General features: G+C 37.6%; 1 protein-coding gene across 1 annotated transcript; it reads left to right on the top strand.

The window, feature by feature from the left end:
• Positions 1–3,283: 3,283 nt before the first annotated feature.
• Positions 3,284–23,380, top strand: LOC104620167 (oxysterol-binding protein-related protein 10-like; the record flags this gene model as incomplete). The annotated part of the gene is made up of 4 exons (XM_010286299.1): positions 3,284–3,429; positions 8,882–9,057; positions 10,819–10,898; positions 23,189–23,380. Coding segments are annotated over exons 1-4 (594 nt in total), but the record flags the coding sequence as incomplete, so codon positions are not given.
• Positions 23,381–23,744: the final 364 nt, after the last annotated feature.

Genomic DNA, 23,744 nt, shown 5'->3' with positions numbered 1-23,744 from the left:
GTGTGTTTAACGTATGTGGCAGAGCCTTTGGTTTGGCATTTCAGGCTTCCTGAATTTGCTATACGGCTTCTTGGATAGTTGGGGTTTTTTTGGTATGTTAGGCCATTTTCTAAACTGTTTATCTCATACTGTATTTTCTAAGTACTTTGTGGAAGATGAGTTGATGCTAGGCAGTAGGCAATTTTTGATGTGAAGTATGCTTGCCAAACCTGTCAAATCTTACGGAACTAGTTGCAGAAAGTATCAAGCAAAAAAGTGACATTTTTTATGGAAGGTCAAATATTTCTGAATTGCTTATAAGTTTGGTGTATTTTTTTGTCACAGAAAAGAATAGGCAATAAGATTCCTGGCATGGTTGGCATTGTTTTGGGAGATGTTTAAAACTTTGTGGTGATGCAGCTGTTTGCTCAGCAAAAGTTTTGACAACTGCTAACATGAGTAGAGAGAATTACAAGTATTAATATGGAAAAGCTGCCTTAACAAGCTAGACTGAATTGAATGTCTCATTTTATATATATATATTTTCTTTATTTAGGGGAACAAACTAAGATATTTTTAGATTTTTTTTTTTTTTTACTATTTTTAGTTATCCCCTCAATGTTTGGTTATATTTTTGTAGGTGATTTTTATTGGTAATAAAAGCAAATGAGTCAGTTTTTCTCATTTACGTACTACTCACCTAGTTTGCTTATAGGTCCTCCTAACAGTTGTTTCTCTGGATAGACTTAAGGTACTTTCCAACTAGAATATTCCTTGACTAAGCGAAGTACATGCATTCTACTCCTTTGCATCCTCTTGGGATCACTAGGTGCAATCTTAATGTAAACGACACCTCGGTTAGATTTTAGGAAAACAGAAGAAAATTAAGAGCTTGATTTCTGATAGCTGCCTTGTTTTTTTTTGGGTTTTTTTTTTTTTGCCAGTTGGGACAGACCAATACTGTGTAAAGGCTTGGAGCAGAGAAGCAGTTGTCCACACAGGCTCCAAAGTAGGTCTCTGTAATTTTACTTTCTCAAAGGAGCAAAGTCTTGCTTCTGGGTAAGGTGGAAAGATGGGATTAAGAAAGGATAAGCCAGACAGCTTCCTTCATTTTGGTGCTCGCATGACTGCAAATGACTATCCAGTGGACCTGGCTTTTAGCAGAGTCTTGTGTCAGATGTGGAATAGAGTTGGTGCGTGTAACTGGTTGTCACTTGTATGTTTCCTATATCTTGCTTTAGAATTGCATAAAAGTGCGTCTTTCTAAAGATGAATGCCCTTTCATTACACACAAATTGTTAGGAGTGACATGGAGGTACTCTGTTATGTTTTGTTTTAGATCTTGGCTCTTTTTCTTATCAAGGAAAATGTATTTTTTCTATCTGGAAGTTCTGTTTTTAATCTGTGACCTGAATGGAGATATTCAGGATAATAACATTGCCAGAATGAATACTGCACCGACCCATTTATTCCCGCAATTATGTCACTGCTGGCCTTTTCTCTCTGATCCACAATATAAAAATTGGAGTCTGCTTAATTATTAAGTAGTAGTGAATTTAGAGCAAATAAAAGGAAGGTGGCAAGAACTACTAAATGGCACAATGCAGCACTGGGCACCTAGCCAGTTTGGTGGGCTGTGAGCAATAAATGCTGTTTATGGTATAAACCTGAACTGTGTATCTTTTGTTTATGTGTTTGCCCCTAAATTGCAGTTGTTACCCCTCAATGTGGCCATGTTGTGCTAAAGCGTAGATTAGTATGATGAATGTACTTTTTCTGGAAATCTGTATGAATTCTAAGCCTGACAGGTAAAAATGGATGCATTATTTTTAAGGGTATTTTTCCTCCCTCAGTCCTAAAATGCAACCCCTAAGCAACTCTCTTTGAACTTAGAAAACAAATACTAATATTTATCCTTACTGTAGTCTTTTTTTACTTAAAATTTGGGAAGCATGTCTATTGCGGACTATAGATTTTCGGACAGTTGAAAGTAATTGGCATCGCAAGCAGAAGTTGAACTGATGAGCTGGTCAGTAGCAACTGTAGCTTCTGCAGATGCTGAGAAAGAAGTGATGTTTTCATTCATAAAGTGGGCTTCCTTATAGACTTAAAGACTGACTGGGAGTTGACAAAACAGGAAAGGAGATTTCTCTTAAGATTTTATTTGTGTGAGAGTTCTGTGGATGTTAACATCATGAAGCAGTCCATCTATTAGGTGTGGATTATACTTCCTCTATGTCTTATCTCCATTTTAGATGTGGAACACGTCTAAAAGTATCCAGCAAATTGTTGTTCAATTTGATATGATATGCAATTATAATAATGCAGAGAAATAACTGTATTAAAAATCCAGTTTTCATTCAGAGATGCTCAAAGACAGTAAAGCTGTTAATGAATACTGCAGTTCTTACATTTCTTATGTTAGAAAATGATAAATTGAGGAATGTTAATGAATAAAGAATGTTAAACAGTTACTGAAATGTAAGCATGTTCTCCCAACTACCTGTCTTTAAATGACAACTTTAGAGATGATTTTTAATAATAAAGTCCTTGACTGTCAAATGTGTATGCCATGCTTTATCTTTATTGGCATGAATAATTCCATTAATCTTATGGCTCAAGGTAGAAGGGGGAAAAAAAAGAATTAAGCAGTTCCATAAATGTCATTTCCAAAAGATGGCCTAAGAAGATACAGTTTCCTAAAAATGAAATATTTCTATGTGACATCTCGTTCAGTTACTGGAACCATAAACTCTGCTTTTCTTTGACATAGTCATTTACTTTCTATCCTATAATTCTTATCTTTTTTTTTAACTACATCAAAAAAAAAAAAAAAAAAGGGAAGAGAATTATAGAATAGTTTGATTCTGTGTTCTTGAAAATGTCCTCTTTTTGAGGATTATGAAATCACTGAATAACATACCCTGGCAGTGACTGGAGGAAAACTGGAATAGAGTGAAAGGAAAACATGTGTTTGGAAACTCAGAAATGTCGAGAACAAAGCGGTAGAGGGAGAAGCTAGTGAAATTCTTCTGCTGGTGATCTGTTTCTGTTCTTGAGCTAAGATGATGTTGAAATGTGTAGTGGAGCACAGTATTTGTCACATTGTCTGGAAAAATAAATTCAGCAGTGTGAGAAGGAGAAATACATGAATTGTTACTTTTCTAATATGGTAGGAAAGGTGACCTTGCCTGTCAGGGTTTTAAATCAGGACAAAGACTTTGTGCTGTTTCAAATCAATGTATTTTATCTGAACAGTTTGTATTCTTATGATTAAAACAAAATAAAAAGTAGATCATAAAGTATGTATTTTGAGACTGATATAGGAGAAAATGTGTCTGTGGAAGAGCTAAAATTGTGTTTAGAAAGAGAAACTCCTCTGTCCATCAGTGAGAAAGTAACTGGGAAAAAATCTCCAAAAAGCGAAATCTCCCAACTAGCAAAACCAAGGTTAGTCTGCTGTAGAAACCCAGCATGCCTCTCCATCCAGAAGTAAATACTGTGTTAGGTCATCGTATAATGAAAATCATTTTATTGTTTGGAGATTATTGAAGGTTTTGTCTTTAGTCGAAGAATTTGTCTGTGCTACTGTGCAGTATTTGGGCATCCATACCAGTTTTAAACAGATGAGCTCTGGGATTAGACACAGTCCAACTATGAAGCATAGATTCCCATGTAGGCTAGTTTATGAACCCAAGCAAGTAATTAATACAATTCTGCTTTCCAGAAGAGGTGAGTTTTTTAGCAGATTGAGTCTATAACTGAAGATTTGAGTGGTATTGCAGTTGTCCAGTTGCAAAAGCCCTTATATAGCAAAACCTCCATCACGTTATGATTTCAAACTGGAAGTTGTACAAAATCTGGTCCAAAAAACTGACTTAACTGGGGAAGAAGGGTGTGGGGAGAATTCAAATCATTAGGAATACATTACACAGTGGAAAGATTTGGCAGTCCTACCTTGAAAACTTCTTGGGATTACAAGTAGTGAAAACTTATTTTCAGATGGTTGATTTCTGAGATGTGTTCAGAATAAGGGGAGAAAGAAGGGAATTATTTTAAGAGATGTTTTTTCTGCTAGGAACATACCTTTGGGTGCACTGCAGAGTGCACTGCAGACTTGCATCCAAGTAACAGCTTCAGTGAGCAATGCACCATGTTATGGATGTGCAATTGAATGTTGAAATGCCTAAAAATGTTTTGATTTTTTTTTTAAACTATGCATTTCCACTGGAGAATATAGAAATGCTTAATTTGACTGGAAATGGGAAAACGAAAACTCTTAAATCCAGTGAGGTGAGTAAATTACATGGGAAATGTCCGTATCACGTGCTTCTGATACTTTTGTGTGTTTTTTTTGGTTTTGGTTTTGTTTTTGTTTTTGTTTTTGTTTTTTTTTTTTTTTTTTTTTTTTTTTTTTTTTTTTTTTTTTTTTTTTTTTTTTTTTTGCCTCAAACTAGGGTAGTGTTGGAAATGTCAAATTTTCTCATGGAAGACCTGTATAGCAGCTGTTCTCTGTTGACAAGCTCTGATGGTAGACCATTTTAATCTACTATACCACCAGCATTTTCTCTCTTTTTAAACCATAGTAGTTGCTTTTCCTTAAATTCTTCTTGAATGGGGAATGAATAATATTTTATTACAATATTATAATATTAACATATTATAATAATTGTTATAATAAATGCTTATATCAGTGAATGTAAAATCCAGTTGAAATAGTTTATTGGTACAATGTTTGAGTCTCTCTCTTCCCCTCCAAGAATTCAGAAAGCAACATAGTGAAGCTTTCTAATAGGTCATACTTGTTCTGACTTTTTTTTCAAAAGTTTCTGAGTTTAACGTGCTTGTAGGGTTTATGTAACTTAATAGGTTCTGTTCTAATAGACTCAGAGGAACTTTTTTCCACGAATCCTTTGGTCTTGATAGGAGAAGGAAAGATGATTTTTCTTGTCTTTTTTTTTAATGGCTGTCAGGGTGAACGGATAAAGGGGATAGGTATGAAATATGATAAGAGTTTAATTAAAACAGATAGTTACAGAATTTATAAGACTTAGGATTTATTCTGAGAGCGTGCTGATTTTGAAATATGGCAAGTAAAACAGAAATAAAGTGTCGTCGTGCCATATTGACAAACTCATGAGTAACTTAAAAAATGTCTGGTGGTGTCAGACTTTTGGTTGTGTGAGCTGGTTTTCTTTTTTTTTTTTTTTTTTTAACTTGATAGAGCAGCAGTAAAACTCGAGTTCACTGAGTGTGGCTGAATGTTTTGTCTTGTAATTGATATCAGTTGGTAATGCATTTGGTTGGAATGGCAGAGGGGAGTATCCCAGTGAATCCCAGGAGCTTGAGGGAGGCTGAGCCAGAGGAGCAGGAAGTCTGTGTTCTGTGAACAGATTTGAGTTTGAGTTAAGTTAAAGTGAAAAATCCACTGGCCAAGGCTTTTCTTTTTTGAAATGGCCTTCTTTTTCTTGCCTGTAATTTTACATGTCTACTTTGAACAGTGCTTAAGCAGTTAAAACTGCTTAAAATGTGTTAAAAGTGGTCGTTTTTTTAGCTTACCAGTAGATGGTCTCTTTTAATGAATATTAATTTAAAATTAAACCCTCCCCAACAAACAAAATGATGATTTTGTCCAATTTTGGAATAAGAGAAAAATTTAGCTGTCTTTTGGAAGTGTCTGTCAGTAACAGTTATTTAATAATTTCTGTATAGCACTAATTGTATGTCTAGTATGACATAACTTGACTCTGCTACCTCCTACCTGAACTGTTCTCTAAAGAGTATTTTAGTTTTCATCAATATTCTGTAAATTAATTACAGAAATACGACATCATGGGTAAATGTGTACTCTCTGAGCAAGACCAGTAGAGACATACAGGGTAGGGTCCAAGATTAATCAGCTGTAGAGAGGTTAGTGCTGTTATTTCCCTCGTGTGCAGAACAAATGACTTTTGTTAAAAATTAACAGTTAAAAGGTACCCCTGTCCTTTTGATACAGTTACATGGGGCATCTAAAATGGGACACGTACCATTCTCTTACTTCTGTTCTGCTTTATATATATATATATATATATATATAAAATGCTTTTCCATCCTCAGCTAATGAATCCGGTCTCCATTTCTTCTGTGTTTTTGTGACAGTCTGAACCTGGTCATCACTTGGTCTGTGATGCAAGAAAGTGTTTTTGAAAGCTGCTTCTGTTTCTTCTATCGCTTTCTGTTCCACCCCACCCGAAGTCTTGCACTGCTTGATTTGACATTTAATTCCTTATTCCTTCTCCCGGCTTTTCCTATCCTTTTAGCAGTTTTCAAAGTGCATTATCCTCCTGCTTCTCTTGTGAGACTATAATGCAGTTTACTCCTGTCCATCTTTTCCTATGATACTGCAGTGTGAGAGCTGAAGAGGGGTGTTGTGTATCAAACCTCAACTCTTGAAAAGCATACATGGTTCTGTGTGATATCAACGGTGTCATGGTCAGGATGACTCTGAAAAGTTCTTGCAAGCCTTCACATTACCCACTTCAAGTATGCAGCCTTCTTTGTTGTCCCAGATGAAACAGTTTCTACGTTTGCCAACTTCAAATGTGGCAAGAGAAAAGAGAACTAGCTACAGAAACTAAGTCCTAACTGCCCAACAAAAGTTGTTTCTGTCAACAAAATAGCTTTCCTGTGACTTTGGAACTTTTTTTTTCTTTCTTAAGATTACTGCTTGAGTTGTACTGAAAACATGTTGCATGCCTTTATAGGCAGCTAAGACATCATCACAAGTACTGAAAACTGAAGGTACAAGGCCAATGATAATATGCGGTTTTTCTGCCACTATATGTGAAATAGATCATGGTTGGTTAGAAGGTCAAGTTAACACCACTGCTGTAGCTGTGATGACAAGGATGTGGAAGGATGCTGTCTCTGCATATGTGGATTTGCAGAAGTTGCTGCTCTCTGGTGTCATTATGCTGGTAAAGGTGTATTCTGTACTCAAATGGCTGGTTTCTGTCCCTGGGGTAGCTTTATGGCAATGCAGAGCACGTCTTTATGGAGCTTACAGTCATTCTGGGAGTGCTTTGCTGGTCTAGCAAGAACCTCAACAGGCTGTGAAGACAATCCTGGAAATACTCTATGATGGGAAAGGCTAAGACAAAATGCTGCTTTCAGAACAGAGTAGTAACTTGAGCAAATTTGGACTATACAAAGCTACAGAAGTCTGAAATACTGTACATGAATACATATGACCTATACTAATCCTGTCTAGAGGAACAATAGGAAATAATGTGCATTCCAAATGCCCATGTTAATGGTATTAGCCATATTGTTAAGGCTGGTTTTTTTCGGTGGAAACTAAAAGGGTAACCTGCATTTGTGTCATCTTCACTCTAGCCTGTTGCGAGTCATAGCAAACTGTCCTTCATGTGAGCCAAGAAGTTGCTGTCTTCTCTTGGCAAGGAGTTAGTGTTAAATAGTTGTTTTGTGTAATAGCATACATGATTTCCCCAGGAATATGGGATTTAAGATCTGTGCTCTTGTGAAAGATAGGTTTATTGCAGGGAGGAATTCAGTTGAGACTGACGCACTAAGTTCGAAACATCTTCACTTTCATTTAGTGCACTTGGACAAGGCAATGAATTTATTTTTGTTTGTATGATCTCGCAGTCCTAGCAGTTGGTTTACTGTGGAATAGCTTGAGTTCATCAAAACTGAGTGAATGAAGACTGAAGTAGGGTAGGGAAGGTTGTGTTGTCTTTAGTGAGAAGAGCCCATTGCCCCTTCCCATTCCCATAGAGCTATACTGAAGCAAAATTTTAGCATCCTACAAACAAGAAATGTTATTTGGCTTAGTAAGTTTAAATATGAATAAGAACTTTGATTTATTTTGAATCCATTTATTTCTAAATGTATTCTGGTTTTATTATATATAACATTTTCCTTCTCTGTTTCAACTTCCTGAGGCTTTCCTCAGAATCCTGCAAAAACAATCCAAGAATAACCAACTTAGGAATTAGATCATTGTCAAACTCAGTACCTTCCATTTATGATTTATTTCTTTAGTCCGTCAGTTGTGTCACTTACACATGAAAATAAAGTCCTGGAAAAGCTTTCAGGCAGAATTACTATTCTCACTCTTCCTTTCCTCTCCACCCATCTATGCTTCCTTTCCTCTTTTTTCCTCAAAAAAAAATTTTTTTTTTTTTAAATCTTTGGGGTTACTGGATTTTCACTGGCTGAGTATTACTTGATCCTAAATATACGATCAGCAGTAGAAATGTTTTTTACGTGTTAGAATTTGTTAACAGAATTACCAAACAGAATTTAGGCTTTACTTCTCTCTCCTCCTAATCGTTTTCTTATATGTGAGTGTTCATACTTCCTACCTCGTATTTATTTGGAACTGAATGTTCAATTCCCTTGGTCAGTTTTCAGAATTACACTCAACATCTGTATGAGAAATACTACCACAAAGATTAAAAAAATATCTTTAATTGTGCTCATCCCTCTGCAAAAACAGTGTTACTTTTTCAAAAGACTAGTTGTGGGGAATTAGCATGTCTTTCAAGGTTGTAAATGGAAAACAAAGGAGAAGGGCCAAAAACCCCAAAAGAAGCAGTCTCATACTTCTTTAGTGGAACGTCTTCAATTAAAAACTCCGTTCCTTGCTTTTATGTCTTGTATGTGAACCTCACCATTAATCTGAAAGAAACAGTAAAATAATAGCTCACACATGCCCTTAAAAAACCAAACCTAATGATCAAAATAACAGTAGCTTACAAAATTAGGTTATTACAAGAATTACTTTAACCTCATTTGTTTATGATCTTGATTTAAGATCGATTTGTGCTCTTCTTTGAGTAAATGTGTGAAAAACTCTTAAACAGAAATACTATATGATTGCAATTTCTTTGAACAGGTACTTTGTGCTGGATTTTGAGACGGGAATTCTGCAGTATTTTGTGAATGAACAAAGTAAAAACCAGAAGCCACGAGGAACCTTGTCTTTAGCTGGAGCTATAATATCACCCAGTGATGAAGTGCCACACATGTTGGTGGTCTACTCTGCTAGTGGAGAGATGTATAAGTTGAGAGGTACAGTGCTGCTTGAAGTGCCAGCTGAGTTGTTCTTCTCTCCCATTCCTTCGTCTGCGCCTCTTCTGCCTTCTCTCATTTCTCTTTTACTTCCCTATACTGTCAGAAAGTAGTGGTTATACAGCTGTATTGTTGCATGCTGTATTATAAAACACAGTGAACAGTAATCTGGAGTTAAATACGTGTGGATTTGCAATATATAGACTTCCAGGGCTGGAAGATAACTCAAGATGCCTTCTGTAAGCTGTTATGCCATTTTGATTGTGCAGTATATATTGTTTGTTTCTGAAGGAAGAAAAAGCTGCTTTCATTGGTGTCCACAGCATAGCATTTAATTTCTACTATTGTTCTTCCCTGGCACCATCCTGCAGGTAATGTGCAGTACTTAATCTGCTGATGGGTCAGAGAAGGGAAAAACACCAGTGGAAGACTGTTAAGATACTCTGTTCTTGTTAGTCTTGGAATAATTGAATGCACCTTTAACGTAAAAATTTTCCTTCCCTTGCTCCCAAATGTAAGAAAGACAATATAGGGCATGGAAGAGTTAATTGTGAATAATTAAAAAAAAGGCAGTATTCTGATTCTAAGGTATTTTCACTATGGTTGATTTAATCTGGATACTTTCCTATCAAACTAGTTTATCAGAAAAGAAACTGATATTAAGAAAAGTAGTGTAACAAAAGTTTAAAATTGTGTTAGTTTTATTCTGACCACAGTTTATCAGCTGGCTAGCAGGACAGAGTATCTAGGACTGCCTCGTGCTACAGTGTGTTGCTGTTTTATGTGTGGAACTGAAACACAAGAACAACCAGGGAGAGTTTCTGTTAAAATGTTTAGGAACATGCACAGCTAAAAATAGTGAACACTTGTAGTTTCATTATTATGGTTTGCCAGTCACTTGAAATTATCAAATACTTACAATATGCTGCTTTTAATTTAATGAGATCTATGAATTTTATTCAAATCAGTAAATAATTTTTGTGCCGAGTCAATAACCATTGAGATACTTAATAGCAGAGGAAGTAAGAGAAAATACTTACTGAAATTATCCACTCTGTATTGGTATTCTTAATTAGGATTACTGTAGTAGTGGCTTATTTAAAAAAAAAAAAACCACCCACCGCCCCCCAAACCAAAACCAAACCAAACCTGTCTGCGAAATATACTTATTAATATTACACAGGAATCACCTGATGTAGACTGCAGACAATCTTTTCAATGAATTTCAAAACTGCCTTTTAAAGATGTAGGGGGGAAATGGTGATTTTCATTCTTGTGTCTTTAAGTTGCCTACGAATGACACATAGGTTTAGAGAGAGATTTAGCTGAAGTACTTTAAAACAGAAGTACTTAAGTACAAGCTTTTCTGGTAGCTGATTGACAGGCTGAGTGTAGAGGTTTTACTGATTTAAATGCTATGTTGTGACCCTTGTTCTTCACAAAGAGAGACAAGTAAAACAAAAGTGGATTAAAAATAAAAAAAAAAAAAAAGGCATGTTGAGGTTATTCTGCTTTTAATAACACTTGGAGGAGCTATCCATGAAGAAAACTCATAAGCTTATCTCTTCCAACTGGCCACAGCATCTTAAGTTGAGGTTTAGATGTGTTGTACTGAAGAAGTTACACATACTTATTTAAGTAGCATAAATTAGAATTTGTAGTGCATCCTAATGAATAAACAGATGTCTCCCCCATAACCTTCTCTTATGCAAAAAACAATATCGGTTTATGTGTGACTGCATTTTCGTGTTTCTGTTCTAGCTGCTGATGCAAAGGAGAAACAATATTGGATAACTCAGCTTCGATCCTGTGCCAAACATCACAAGGAAGGTAATTCTAAGGTAAATAATTAAAAGGGAGAAGTAACTATTATGTTTTAAGTGCTGTAGGTGAAAAGTAGCATTATCTGGATGATAGACTGGCTGCTGTAGTTAGTTGGTTGATGTTTAGAGATTTATGAATAAAAGCAGCAAGGTCTCAGTCCTCACTAACTGGAACAGACATATGTCAATTGGGCAATCTTGATCAATCTTATGTTAACTGCAGTCGACGTCATGATGCTGAGTATCTTTGAGAGTTGGACTTTGAAAAGATGGATGGTATTTTGAGGAGACTGACATTCACTGAAATGTGTGACGTAAAATAAAATCAACTTTTTTTTGAGTGATGTGGACTTGTCAGCAAGCAATTACGGTATAATTAAACCCCTTTTTGAAGGAGAATAATTTCAAAGTTTTGGTACTCTTTCAATTCTTATGTATGATAACTAAATATGGTTTTTATATAGCTATGACCCAGTACTGTTCAGAAAGATGCAACTCTACTTGGTCAGAATACTCTTACAGTTGCTGTTGATTTGCAGCTTGGATTTCCTGTGCTAGATACAGGTGGTAACTTTTTATACTCAATTGCCATCAATGAATTGTTGCTCAGTAAGTTTTCTAGTCACTTCTTGAACCCATTTAAATGTTTAGTATCCACAATGTATTGTGACAAGGTAATACAACTGTTGTTCAGTGTGTATGAGATCAGAGACTTGTGCAATGGAAAATTGATTCTTACACTTCTGCTCTTTATTTGTTTGCTAATGTTTCTTAATACTGGATTAGTTTTTCTCCTTTTGCCTGCTCATGAGAAATAATTCCGTAGAGGTGTCTATTTTGGTATCAAAACCTTATTCCAGAGTGGCAGTAATTGAATTGAAGCTGATCTTTGTGTAAGTTTGGATCATTTTTCCTCCATAGGTTAAAAGCTGTTGCACTTAGTAATAATTTATGTTCAGATTTTTACATACTTCTCCATGTTGAGCTCCTGCAGGAGTAGTATTTACTTATTTCAATAGGCTCTGAATTAATTAGTATGTCAAGAGAAAAATCTTGGTGTTCTAACAGCGAAAATGTCCATCAATTAGTAGTGGTCCAAAAAAAGCAAATAGAATTTCAGGAATCATGAGCAGAGAACAAAAGGGAAAATACTTAGACTGCTCTAACTCTGTCAAGTACTTACCTTGAATATTTTTATCAGTCCCCTTCCATTTCTGAAATGGAAACTTTAGAGTTGGGGAAAGTACTTTTCATCACTTCGGTTATTCTTTTGTACAGAATGAACTCTGTATGGTGAAACTTGACTACACTGGAGTCTTTTTTTTCTGATGATGGGAAGGGAAGGGGCAAATGAGGGAAGTGTAGTGTTAATAAGAGCTCTGAAGTGGCTGAATAGGAAATATTTGCTAGCTGTTAATATCTGCATGGAGGAGCCTCAAAGAAAATGAGTTGAAAATAGGTTCAAAATAAAAGGAGATAAATGAAAACTGGAATGCTTTGGATGCCAAAAGTGTGTATTTGAAAGGCAAATGTTATTAGAAAGTCTTGACTAAGTGAGCAGAAGGCTATTAAATACAAAGATAGTGTCTGTCCCGGAAGATGTAACGTGCAACTTTTAGAAACAGGAAGGGCTTAGGATGGGGAGCATCTCTCTAGACTTGTTCTTGTATTCTTGCTTAGTGACTTACCACTGCTGTGGCTTTCTTCTGGTTCCTAGGCTCATCATGCAAGAAAATCAAAGGATTTCCTTGACTGAGGGGTGGTGGGCGTACATAACTGAGGAATGAAATGAAAGATTATTTCAAACAGTGTGTGTGGGGGTGTGGTGTGTTCTTGCATTTTTCTTGGAAGACTGATCAGTTACAGAAATTTGGCATAGGATGTTGGAGTATAGATGCATTTTGGTTGCTACAGCTAGCCATACATTTTAATTAGCTTGGATCCATTTAGTATAAACCAGAAATGCTGAAGAAAACTAAAATACATTTCTTAGTTCTGTATTACAAGTCTACGTCTAAAATCAGACTAGGTCACTTTTCACTTCACATGTTCGCTAGTGAAGCACTCTTAATTCTCCAGTTTTGTAAGCCACAGAGCAAATACAGAACTTATATATTCTGTATTTTTAGGCTTAACAGTCAAGAAAATAAAATATTGGGAATTTATGTGCTTCAGGTAGACCACTGATGACTCTGCTTTTTACTCCAGAAGTATACTGTACTTGAAGCAATGTCATGCTTAACCTATTCCTAGGAACTTTTCTTTTGACAAGATTTATCTCTTGTTTTTCAATATAATATTTTCTTTTTCCCTTCCTATCTTCTCAGGGTTAGAGTATTATCTGAGAGGCAGATATTCCCTGACTTTAGAATTTCATATAGTGCTAACTTGGATTTCACATACAAGTAAGTTTTAAAGCTTCTTTCTGCTTTTCTCTATAAAAGCAAGTGATCAAAAGCTTCAATGCTACAATGATTAGACTTTGGAGATCAGATATTGCTTACAAGGGAGTGATGCTTCAGAGAGATTCCAGAAACTAGAGAAAAATGCATTTCTATAACTTCTTTTTTTCTTTTCCTCAAAGTTGCTTACTTGAAAAACATAGGAGATAAGGGAAGCAAGAACTGCTGCATTTCTTTGTGACTTTGTTTTTTTCTCTTGTGGATGAAGGTACTTTAATATAATAATTATTAGTATGAGAGTGGAAACATGCTATTTAAAGTATTTTAAATATACATAAAATAGCATGCTGCGATTTTAGCCATCTTACTGTTTCTTTTGTGTTGGGTTTAGGGACTGGAATTACGTAGGAAGGACTGTAATGACACAGGGAAGGGTACATGTTTGACTTCCTTTTGCATAATTGACGACTTGACAAAAATCTGTACTTTTGGAATTTGTTAAAATAGCCCTACCATTGATAGGACTGTCATAGAATCATAGAATCTTTGGGTTACAAGGGACCTTTTAAGATCACCTAGTCCAACCCCCCTGCATTGAGCAGGGAGATCTTCAACTAGATCATGTTGCTCAGAGCCCTGAGCAACCTGACCTTGAATGTTTCCAGGGATGGGGCATCTACCACCTCCCTGGGCAACCTGTGCCAGTGTTTCACCACCCTCACTGTGAAAAATTTCTTCCTTGGATCTAGTCAAAATCTGCCCTCTTTTAGTTTAAAACCATTACCCCTTGTCCTATGGCTACAGGCCCTGCGAAAAAGTCCGTCCCCATCTTTCTTCTAAGCCCCCTTTAAGTACTGGAAGGCCGCAGTAAGGTCTCCCTGGAGCCTTCTCTTCTCCAGGCTGAACAACCCCAACTCTCTCAGCCTGTCCTCATAGGAGAGGTGCTCCATCCCTCTGATCATTTTTGTGGCCCCCCTCTGGACCCTCTGCAGCAGGTCCATGTCTTTGCTGTGCTGAGGGCTCCAGAGCTGGATGCAGTACTCCCGAGTGGGGTCTCACCATAACAGAGTAGAGGGGAGAATCACCTCCCTCAACCTGCTGGCCACACTTCTTTGGATGCAGGATATGGTTGGCCTTCTGGGCTATGAGCGCACATTGCTGGCTCATGTACTGTCAGCAGGGCTGGATCTCTCTCTTCCCCCCTCTCCTCATACTTTGAGGGCTGTAGTAAGTGATAACCACAAATTGTCTGTCACGAACAGGCAGATAGATACTTGTGTTTTAAGCTTCTGGAGTTTGAACTGTATCCAAGCTCTGTCTTTGTTGGGAACAGGCATGTTTCCTCATCTGCAAAGTTGGAGACTGAGTGTTTGCTTCCCAGCTTCTTCTACAGCTTAAACTCATGTTCTTCACAGGAAGAATGAGAGGCAGAAATTTCTAGCTAATTTTCAGGAGTCATACACTTGAGAAGGAGGTGGGATATGAAGTGTAAAATATGCAGTGAGGGGTATGTTTTATCCTATGTAAGTGAGATATAGGTTAACTGAGGAAAAATGATGGGATAACCAGGGAAGCAGTGGGAAGGTTCCCAAGAATACCAGTGGAGCAACTCTTAACTACAGGTCTTTCATAGTGGAGAGAGAACATGTTTTTGAAATTGTGACTAGGTATTATTGGAAGGAGATTCATAGGAAAACATGAGAATTTGGAGAATGTTTTTCAAAGCTGAAGCTGTGAAACTATTTCTGTGAAATATTCATAGGCGAGCATTTCTTCTTCATGCACTAGGTCCAGATCAGCACTGGTTTTCTTTCTTTCTCTTTCTCTTTCTCTTTTCTTTCTCTCCCTGCTTCAAAATGCTACTGTATGACTTGCTGTCCTTGCTGTCTTTAAAGCTTCAGTTGTGGACCGGAGTGGTTGAAGAAATTAAGCAGAGAAGTGATAAAAAAAAAAAAAAGATTAGAAAAAAAAAAAGGTTGTGTACTAATGACTAAATTTAGTTGCATCCTAATGAATGGTTCAAAGGTGAGCTATACAGCTAACAAGTGGGTGTAACACAAGCTAAGTCTGTCACTTTGTTTTAATTAAATTTTACATCTTAATGATAAAAAAGCAGTAAAAGGATAATGTTCTCTGGTAAATAATTCCCATGCTGTAAGACAGTCTTAATGTTCTTGGTATTCCCATACAAGTCTCATTTAGCTTAATTACAGATTGCTCAACCTCCACGGAGTGCCAAATCACACTGTATTGGAAGAAGTTTTCTATGTCTGGATAGGATTGCTTTTTTTTTAGACTATTCTAAGTTAATATTATTGTACAAGTTTTAGTTAAAACATTAGTCAAATTCAAATTCAGTGATATAAAATGCTTCCAAGAAGAAGTAGTCTTATGCATAATTTTTGTGGTAACTTCCAAGAATAATTTTATATCCATAAATTGTCACAAGCTTGTTAGTTCTTCTGTTTCATACCCCTTTTTTCTTGACTGTTTAATGATGGTGGCTGTAAAAGCACTACTAAAAACAAACACATGGGGTTTTTATACCAGCTCTTAATTCCAACATGTGTGTCAGTTGCTGGATTGGCATATAACTGTTGTATTTCTCAGTGCGTATCAGGAATGTGTCAGGCAACAGAAAACTTTATCTTGTGAAGTAGCTTCTGCCTTAAGTTGTGCTCAGATGGTAACTTTCAGCTTAGGTTTGTGCTAGAATAAGGAGGTAGACCCCCCTTGTTAAGCTTCTGGTTTGGAGCTGCACAAGCAGGCTGCTAAAAATTGGATGGTGTGGTTCCATGTTTCAGCTGAAGTGGTCTGCTGATTCCCTGCATCTGCAAATGGCAGTCCAATTCCCGTCTTTCTGCTGCCACCCTCTGTGTGGGCTTTGTTCTATTTGTGGTCCTGTGCTAGCTTGGGCATCAGAAACAGAAAAACCTGCACTCTGCTAAAAATGACTTGGTTACCTGACCAGCTCACTGAGGAGTCAGATGGGCACTGATGTAGGGGAAGCTGGACTCTGCTTCCAGCAGCCCCTGGTGGTAAAGGCCTGTTCTCTTCTTCCTCCTGGGTGGAGGATGGCTGAAATGAATCTGGCCAAAACCTAATCTTTCTATGGTTTAGTCTGAGGCTTCATACTTAAAACTGAGCCAACCTGATGACTGCATGCCTCTGTGACGGACTGTCCTGCTCTCTTTCCCCTCAAGAAGTGTTCCTGGTGCCAGTTATAACCATCATCCAGCCCTTTGGAAAGGCAATTTGGAGAGCTAAATCTTCAGAAAATTCTGTATGTATGTCTACGTCTCTGTTTCTTTTCTGGTTTAACTCCCTGGAGTGGCTGTCCATGAGGTCAAATGGGCCTCAGAGCCAGAGTGGAAAGATGGTGGAGAAAAAAGACCAAGCCTGCCCCTTTGAGTGGCAACTGCCGTAGCAGTTCAGCTGTAATGGGAAACAGCATCTGTAGTAATGCCTGAAAGTTTGAGGTCAACACTTTTGACAAATCATGAAGCAGATGTGTAATTTTTCTCCACAGCTGGAAGAATGGCTATCATAGACCTGTAGTGGCCCTTCTTCAGTTTTATCAGGTTTCTTCTTGCCTTACTAATGAATGACCACAGAGATAGCTTTAAATTTCTAGATGGATTATTCACTGGGTATTTTTAACATCTGCATGATAACTGTTTCCATAAAGCCGGATTAGTGAAAGTTTCAAGTCTTTGAGTGTTGTTTTGATTCTTTTATGCACATCAACCCTCTTTTCCTTTTGAGCAAGTTCACTCTTGCCTCCTCTGGTATGTTTGTCTGCTTCCTCCTCTCGTCCCTGACCTATAGAATTCAACTAAAGAATGGAGCTTCTAATTAAAACATGCTTTGGAAATCCTTACAATGGTGAGGCTGTGAAGGAAGCAGTGTTTGGCTGTAGATATGTGTGTGTTTGACACCTTTTTTCCTTCCTTTGGAAGCTGCATGAAGATAAGAGTTGCTCACAGCTCCCTGCTTTCAAAAATCTTTCTACAGAAATGGAAAAAAATTCTGTTTAGGACTGAACATGAGCTTGCTCAAATGATTCTTGACAAAGAAAAGATTTTATGAAGGAATAGTTATCATAGTCTTTTGCTTAAAAGCAGACACATGTATTGCGTTGCTGAAGATGGTGAAGCACTGTAATATTCTCTCAGAAAAGTTAGTGCCATAGATGGTGCTTTACACAAATGTGCAAAGCATATCACAAGCTGGTCCCTTTGCAATGCTGAAGTTTGGATGTTATGTAGATTCGTTCATTTGCATTTTAATATTTGTGAATGATCATAATGTAAATGAAACAGATCTCTGTCCATATTTTTCTTTTTCAAGTGTTTGTTTACTTAGGATGCAGTGGAAAAGAAGATGAGAATTAAAATACTGAATGGTGGTGTCTCAAAATTGTAATTACTTTCTGATAGCTTGTGACTTCTCATTGCTCTAGAGCCACATGCAGGGATTGGTTCTGTGCTATGTATACGCAGAGGAGTAAAGGAATGTCATTTCAGTATTTATTATTCTGTAAAAAACATCTGTGGCACGGTGCCTGTGAAAATGATGATTAGCAGCCATAAACAGATATGACAATTCACTTCAGAAATTAGTTTATTGATCTGTGGAACATTGCATTTACTTTCCAAAATAAACAAAACTGCTTCTCGTAAATGGTGAAAAACACTCCAGCTTCTTTGTGAGCAGAAAGGGCAATCTCCAGGGAGAATGAGTCATGAAAAGATTGGTGTAGTTGGAACTTAGTGTTCTACAATTACATTATTTTAATTGTTAGGATTTTTAATGTCCAAATGGAAGCATTCATTATACTGCTTTTTTATCTTGGAGATGGACAGTCTACTAAAATAAAAATCTTAACCCAAATCTATGTTAGCTGAGTGTACTTTAGCTCGCTTTAGGTCATAAACCCAAGATGAACACAAGTTACAAATTAATCTTTTATTAGCTGCTTTATTATTCTTTTACTAGTTTCATTTTATTAGCAGGCAAATTGTTGGAGCAATGGTAAAGTGTAGCCTCAGGAAAGAATATTTGTAATCCTTTTGGAGTGCTTCAGCCTGTGGATTTCTTGACTCATCAGCACCATACATTACTAATTTGTGAAGAGCTTATGGCTTCCTTTCATCAGACTTTTCACTATCTTTTTATTTATTTATTTGCAAACCAGAAAGCAGTAGGACCAAAGAAAAGGAGATATGATAATAGTTAGCTGGGCTGATCAGTCATAGCAGCAGCACTAGGGGGAAGAGCAGGGGATTAGGAATAAAGATCCATCAGTTACTATTACTGCTTTGATTTCATGTAAGAGTGGCTTTAATGACTGTTGTAATATGATATGTAATTAGAGTGCTTTTAGCTATGGAAAACATCACATAGGTTTTAACATTTTAACAAAATTGGAAGACTTTGATTTTTGCACAGCTGTGTATCAATGCAAAAGGTGCTTGTCATTCCCACTGCTTAATCTGAAGTTCTGCAAAAGAGAAGTCAAGTATTTGGCTGGGACATAGGTGTTGACAATGTGTTGTAAAATTCAAAAGTGCATAAGGGGCTGAGTGTGTAGTTCCTGGAGAGGCCTCTATCTGGCAGTGGTGGGAAGAAGCTGCCAGAATAAATCAGCTGCTGCTTCCATCTCCTTGGCCGGAACAGGCACAGTGCTCTGCTGCTGCTCTTTGTGGCATTGAGGAGTGGAGCCCTAATTTAAAATGGTTTTGAGTGGTTGTAGAAACTGCCTCCTGCAGACGTTCACCCGTGTTTTGTGTGTGACTGTTTTTGCAACTTGTAAGTTGGAATTTTTTACATTTATAATGGGGTCTTGCCTAGGGTAGCCAGCGGTCCTGGTGCTGACTCATTTAGGGTTTATATATTGCAGACATCTTCTAAACATTAATCTCAAATTCAATGCTAGAGGATTTGTGTTGTGGGCTCGTGGAGTTTTCTGGAAGTGTTGGGTCATTAGGTAGATGAACGGTATAAAGAGATAGAAAACAAAGAGGTGAGGAAAACTTGCTTATAGGCCTGTAGGAGCTGTTGAAACCAAAGTATTTGGCTCTGATACTGGCACAGACTGTGGCTGTATGTGCTACTTCAGGATTGCCAGTCTTCCTGACTCAGTGAGCTGCATAGGACTGATAACTATCTTGTACTGAGAGGGGAAGGAAAAGACTACAGGAGAGGCTCACCAGCAGAGATTAACTCGCCCTAGAGATCACATAGCATTATTGGAGGGCAAGGCATGCAGCTGAATGTCAGGCACCCCAGGCAGTGTGATATGGGCAGCCCTTGCTAGGCTGTGAACCTCTTTATGTAGAGATTTGGGGTTACTTAGTGTCCCTGTAGCAGGACAGCCTTTCTGAGCACCAACTGCTACTGAAGCTATAGATGGGCAGTTCTTCCTGATTTTTCTCTCCTGCTCCACAGATTCCCAAGCTTCATGTCCTGAATGACTGTCCACCACCAACAGCTGCTGTGAGCTGCCACATGCCTTTGCAAACCTTAATGAAAAGCCATCTTAAATGCACTGTGGTCACACAGACTGTTTATTCTGCCTCAAGTCACAGTTTAGGAGTGTAGTTGATGTAGCCCAGTGAGTTGTGATATGAACTAGAGCAAATCTTGCAGGAAAAAAATCTAATCTGGATTAAGAGACTCCTAAAATGATGGGCATACCTGTTTTTGGAAATGTCTTCATGACTTATTTGTAATACAAAGGAAATTAAAAAATCTGCAGCTAGCTAACAGCTTTTATACTAATAGTTCACTATCAAATTTATGACTCCCAAGCATGAGTGGAGTTTGGTGAAAGGCATATTGTGTTAGGTGATATGATGAGAGAAAATGTGAGGTGTGAGCTGCAGTCAAGGTGTCTGTTGTGATCTACGGGTCAGCTGCAGTTTGAAATGCTGTCTTGAGGAAAAATAGCATTGAATTGCTAAATATTGTCAATGATACAGATATTAACTTATGATATACATGCATTTCAGTTTATAACCATATCTATCAAAGTGTGCAGGTTAAATGAGATTATTGTGTCAACTATTTTTTCTGAAAGCTAACTCTCTCCTAGAATTCCTTCCTGATTCTGTATTTAAACAGAAACAGTGCATGGATTTTTCCATATTTGTTTTATGTCACTTAATGTTATTTTCAGATCTATAACGTCTCCCACTCCGCCCCGAAACTCAAAACATAATAGAAGTTCACTTCTCATAGAATGTTGTTTTCTTTCAAACAAAACTAATGGCTAAACTCACTGTTTTACATCACAGAATCACAGAATCATTAAGGTTGAAAAAGAACTTTAAGATCATCAAGTCCAACCATCAACTCAACACCACCATGCCCAATAAACCATGTCCTGAAGCGCCACGTCCACGCGTTTTTTGAACACTTCCAGAGATGGCGACTCCACCACCTCCCTGGGCAGCCTGTTCCAATGCCTGACCACACTCGCAGGAAAGAAATCTTTCCTAATATCCAATCTAAACCTCCCCTGGCACAACTTGAGGCCATTTCCTCTCGTCCTATCGCTAGTTACTTGGGAGAAGAGACCAACACCCACCTCACCACAACCCCCTTTCAGGTAGTTGTATAGAGCGATAAGGTCTCCCCTCAGCCTCCTCTTCTCCAGACTAAACAACCCCAGTTCTCTCAGCCGCTCCTCATAAGACTTGTGCTCCTGACCCCTCACCAGATTCGTTGCCCTTCTCTGGACAAGCTCGAACACCTCAATGTCCTTCTTGTAGTGAGGGAAACATTGCTGCTGTTTATCTGAGTTTTAGGATCAGTTTAGTTATATGAAGGTAGCGGTCGTATATTTTTAATATCATGATTGTATGATACTAGAATGTCAGTGATTCTCAGCAGATTTCATTCTAAAATCAAAATAACTCATTCAAATGGTAGATAAGTTGATTTTATGCTGAAAAAAAGTGAACTTATCTTGCTCTTCCTCTGCACCCTAAATTTAGTTTACAAGTTTTCTGATGCTAGTCAATTTAAAAAAGAAATATCAGTAAGTATGTTCTGCTATTATATACTAGGGACAACCTTTTTCTGTGAAAATTCTATTTAAAAAAGGAAATTAAATGTCACTCAGTTTCCCTCATCCACTTCCTTCTCCCAAATACCTTTCCTCTGGCTCAGGTTTTAGTTGTAGTTATGTTTAAGCAATGCTTTTTCAAATGGAAGATGAGTTAAAAACCTGGCAACCTTCTGTGCACGTCTGACAAATTCTAGCCCCTGTGGTTTGAGTTTTTTTTTGCCTTAGAGTCAAATCCAGTTTTAATGCAATTGTGAATTATCAGCCAGGGTGGATAGTTTTTGAATGTTTGATTCTACAGATACTTATTATTAGAATCTTATTAGTCATGATAGCAAAGAATATATTGGTTGCAAAAACAGAGTCAGACCATCATTCTTGGAAGTGTTTGTAAATATGTCAAGACCACTGGAATAATGCTTATTTCTATGAGTGTAGCAGCTTGTTGCGTGCTGGGAATGTGATAACACATTTTTTAGAACCTTCAAATGCCTCAAAAAGTCTGAAGTCTAGTTTCGTGTGGGGGTGGCAGAGGGATCATGTAACTTATTTCACTCTTCCTTCTTGGCAGTGCCAGATAATCTGCCTTGTCATTTACAGTCAGGGTAGCGATAATATGATGCCTGACTTTAATTCCACTGCTAGTTGGAACCTGTCCACTTTGAATTTAACGTCTTCTAATGAAATTACTACAGAATTGCAAAGCTTGACCTGTAAGGGGTAAGGAGAGAGATTGTCTCCAGGTAAAATTTTTGTGCACTTGCCAGCAGACTCAATCCCATGTTGATGGTCTTGGCAATGTTGAAGGCTGCCATCATTACTTGTGCAGGGTTTGTAGGAGGGGTGAAATAGTATTTCACCCACAGGGTTGTATATTTACCTCATCTTAAAGTGCTACTAAATGTCACTTTCTGAAGTGATTTGTGTTTCATGAGGTAAGATTCTGTTTCAGTTTTAACCTTACAGGTGCAACCAACAGTTAAAATAGAAGGGAAAAGCTTTTTTTTTTTAAATCTATTACACTTTTTTTTATATATGATGTTGCATGGTGCTCTAGTGCACACCTGAGCTTGACTGAGAACAGCTGCTCTAAAGACCTCCAGGGAAACATGGGTTTGAGGGCTGCAGAAAACAAACAAAGGTGGCAACACTGACAAACAGATAAGAACAGACAAAGTTGTTGTATGTGCAGACTGATTTTACAGGTTGCATGTTAAGAGTATTCACACTGCATATACTGTTGGAGATTTATTTCTGGCCTTCTTTGTATTTAGGGTTTATCCCAAGCTTACTCCAGAATGTGTTGACTGTTTAAGCCATGTTTTGTTTTAAATGTTAACATTTAATTGGTGTGTGGATTGGCTTTGCCAAAATTGCAGCTTCCCTAATGTTGAAAAAGCACTGCACTGCTTCAGAAGTTCATCAGGTTAAATCATTAATTTTTTTTTTCTTCCTTGCTGTTCATACCAATTTGGTGAATTATAGGTCAATGGCTTCATAAAAAGTGTTTGTGTTGCCATTGTTATTACTCTGTCTGCAAAATCCTTTCTAATCTTTCCTAAAAAGTATGGTTGTAAGAACTTAGCAGCATGTTAACATGTAAGAGTTTGTGAAAGCCAATTTCAGACAATCCAAGAAACAAAGGAGATAGCCACAGTGTTTTCAAGAAGGTCCCTGCTAAGCAATGCAGGTGGTTCAAAAGGAATAAATCAGTCCTGACCACAGTTACACCTCCAGATTTAGGATTGTGAAGAAAGCCCAAATCTGTAGCCTGAATTGTAAATTATTTACTTGTGTAAAGGTTGTAGATATCAACATCCCATTGCTTGTTCTAGAGCATTTCATCCTCGAGAAGTAGAAGCTCATCTCTGCTGCCGTCTGGGACAGTTAATTCTGCATCTCCTAGTGGCCAGAAACTTATGAATCAAAGTGGGCCAACTGTTGTAACCATCACACATCACAAATCACCTGCAGCTGCTCGAAGGGCAAAGAGCCAGCGTTCTGGTCAACTCCATGAAGTCAGAGAGGTAAGGGATAAAAATCTGCTGTTTTGCTGTAACTTCTAAATGCTTGTTTTACTTTAGAATAAGCAGTCAAGTCTGCCAAGTTAACAGTTCTCTTTGTTTCCTACTTTATATTTGACTGGTTTGTTTTGATCCCCTTGCTGAGCAAAAGGTGGTCTTTAGTTCTGGTTCAGCTTAGTCTGCTGTATGCAGGTTTTTTTTATGCCAGTGTTAAAATTAGTGTGTGCACATGCTTAAAAGAGGAAGTAGGTTGGCCACAGCTCCCAGACTTTGCAGTGGTGCTGCAGTGCTGGAGGAACATGTCTTTTAAGCTGCATGCAGCAAAGTCTTTCAGATTGGAAAGAGGGCCCTGAAGCATTTAAATGTA

Source organism: Phaethon lepturus, unplaced genomic scaffold, assembly GCF_000687285.1.
Source record: "Phaethon lepturus isolate BGI_N335 unplaced genomic scaffold, ASM68728v1 scaffold7634, whole genome shotgun sequence".
NCBI classification, from domain to species: domain Eukaryota; kingdom Metazoa; phylum Chordata; class Aves; order Phaethontiformes; family Phaethontidae; genus Phaethon; species Phaethon lepturus.
This window is presented reverse-complemented; position numbering and strand designations above follow the sequence as displayed.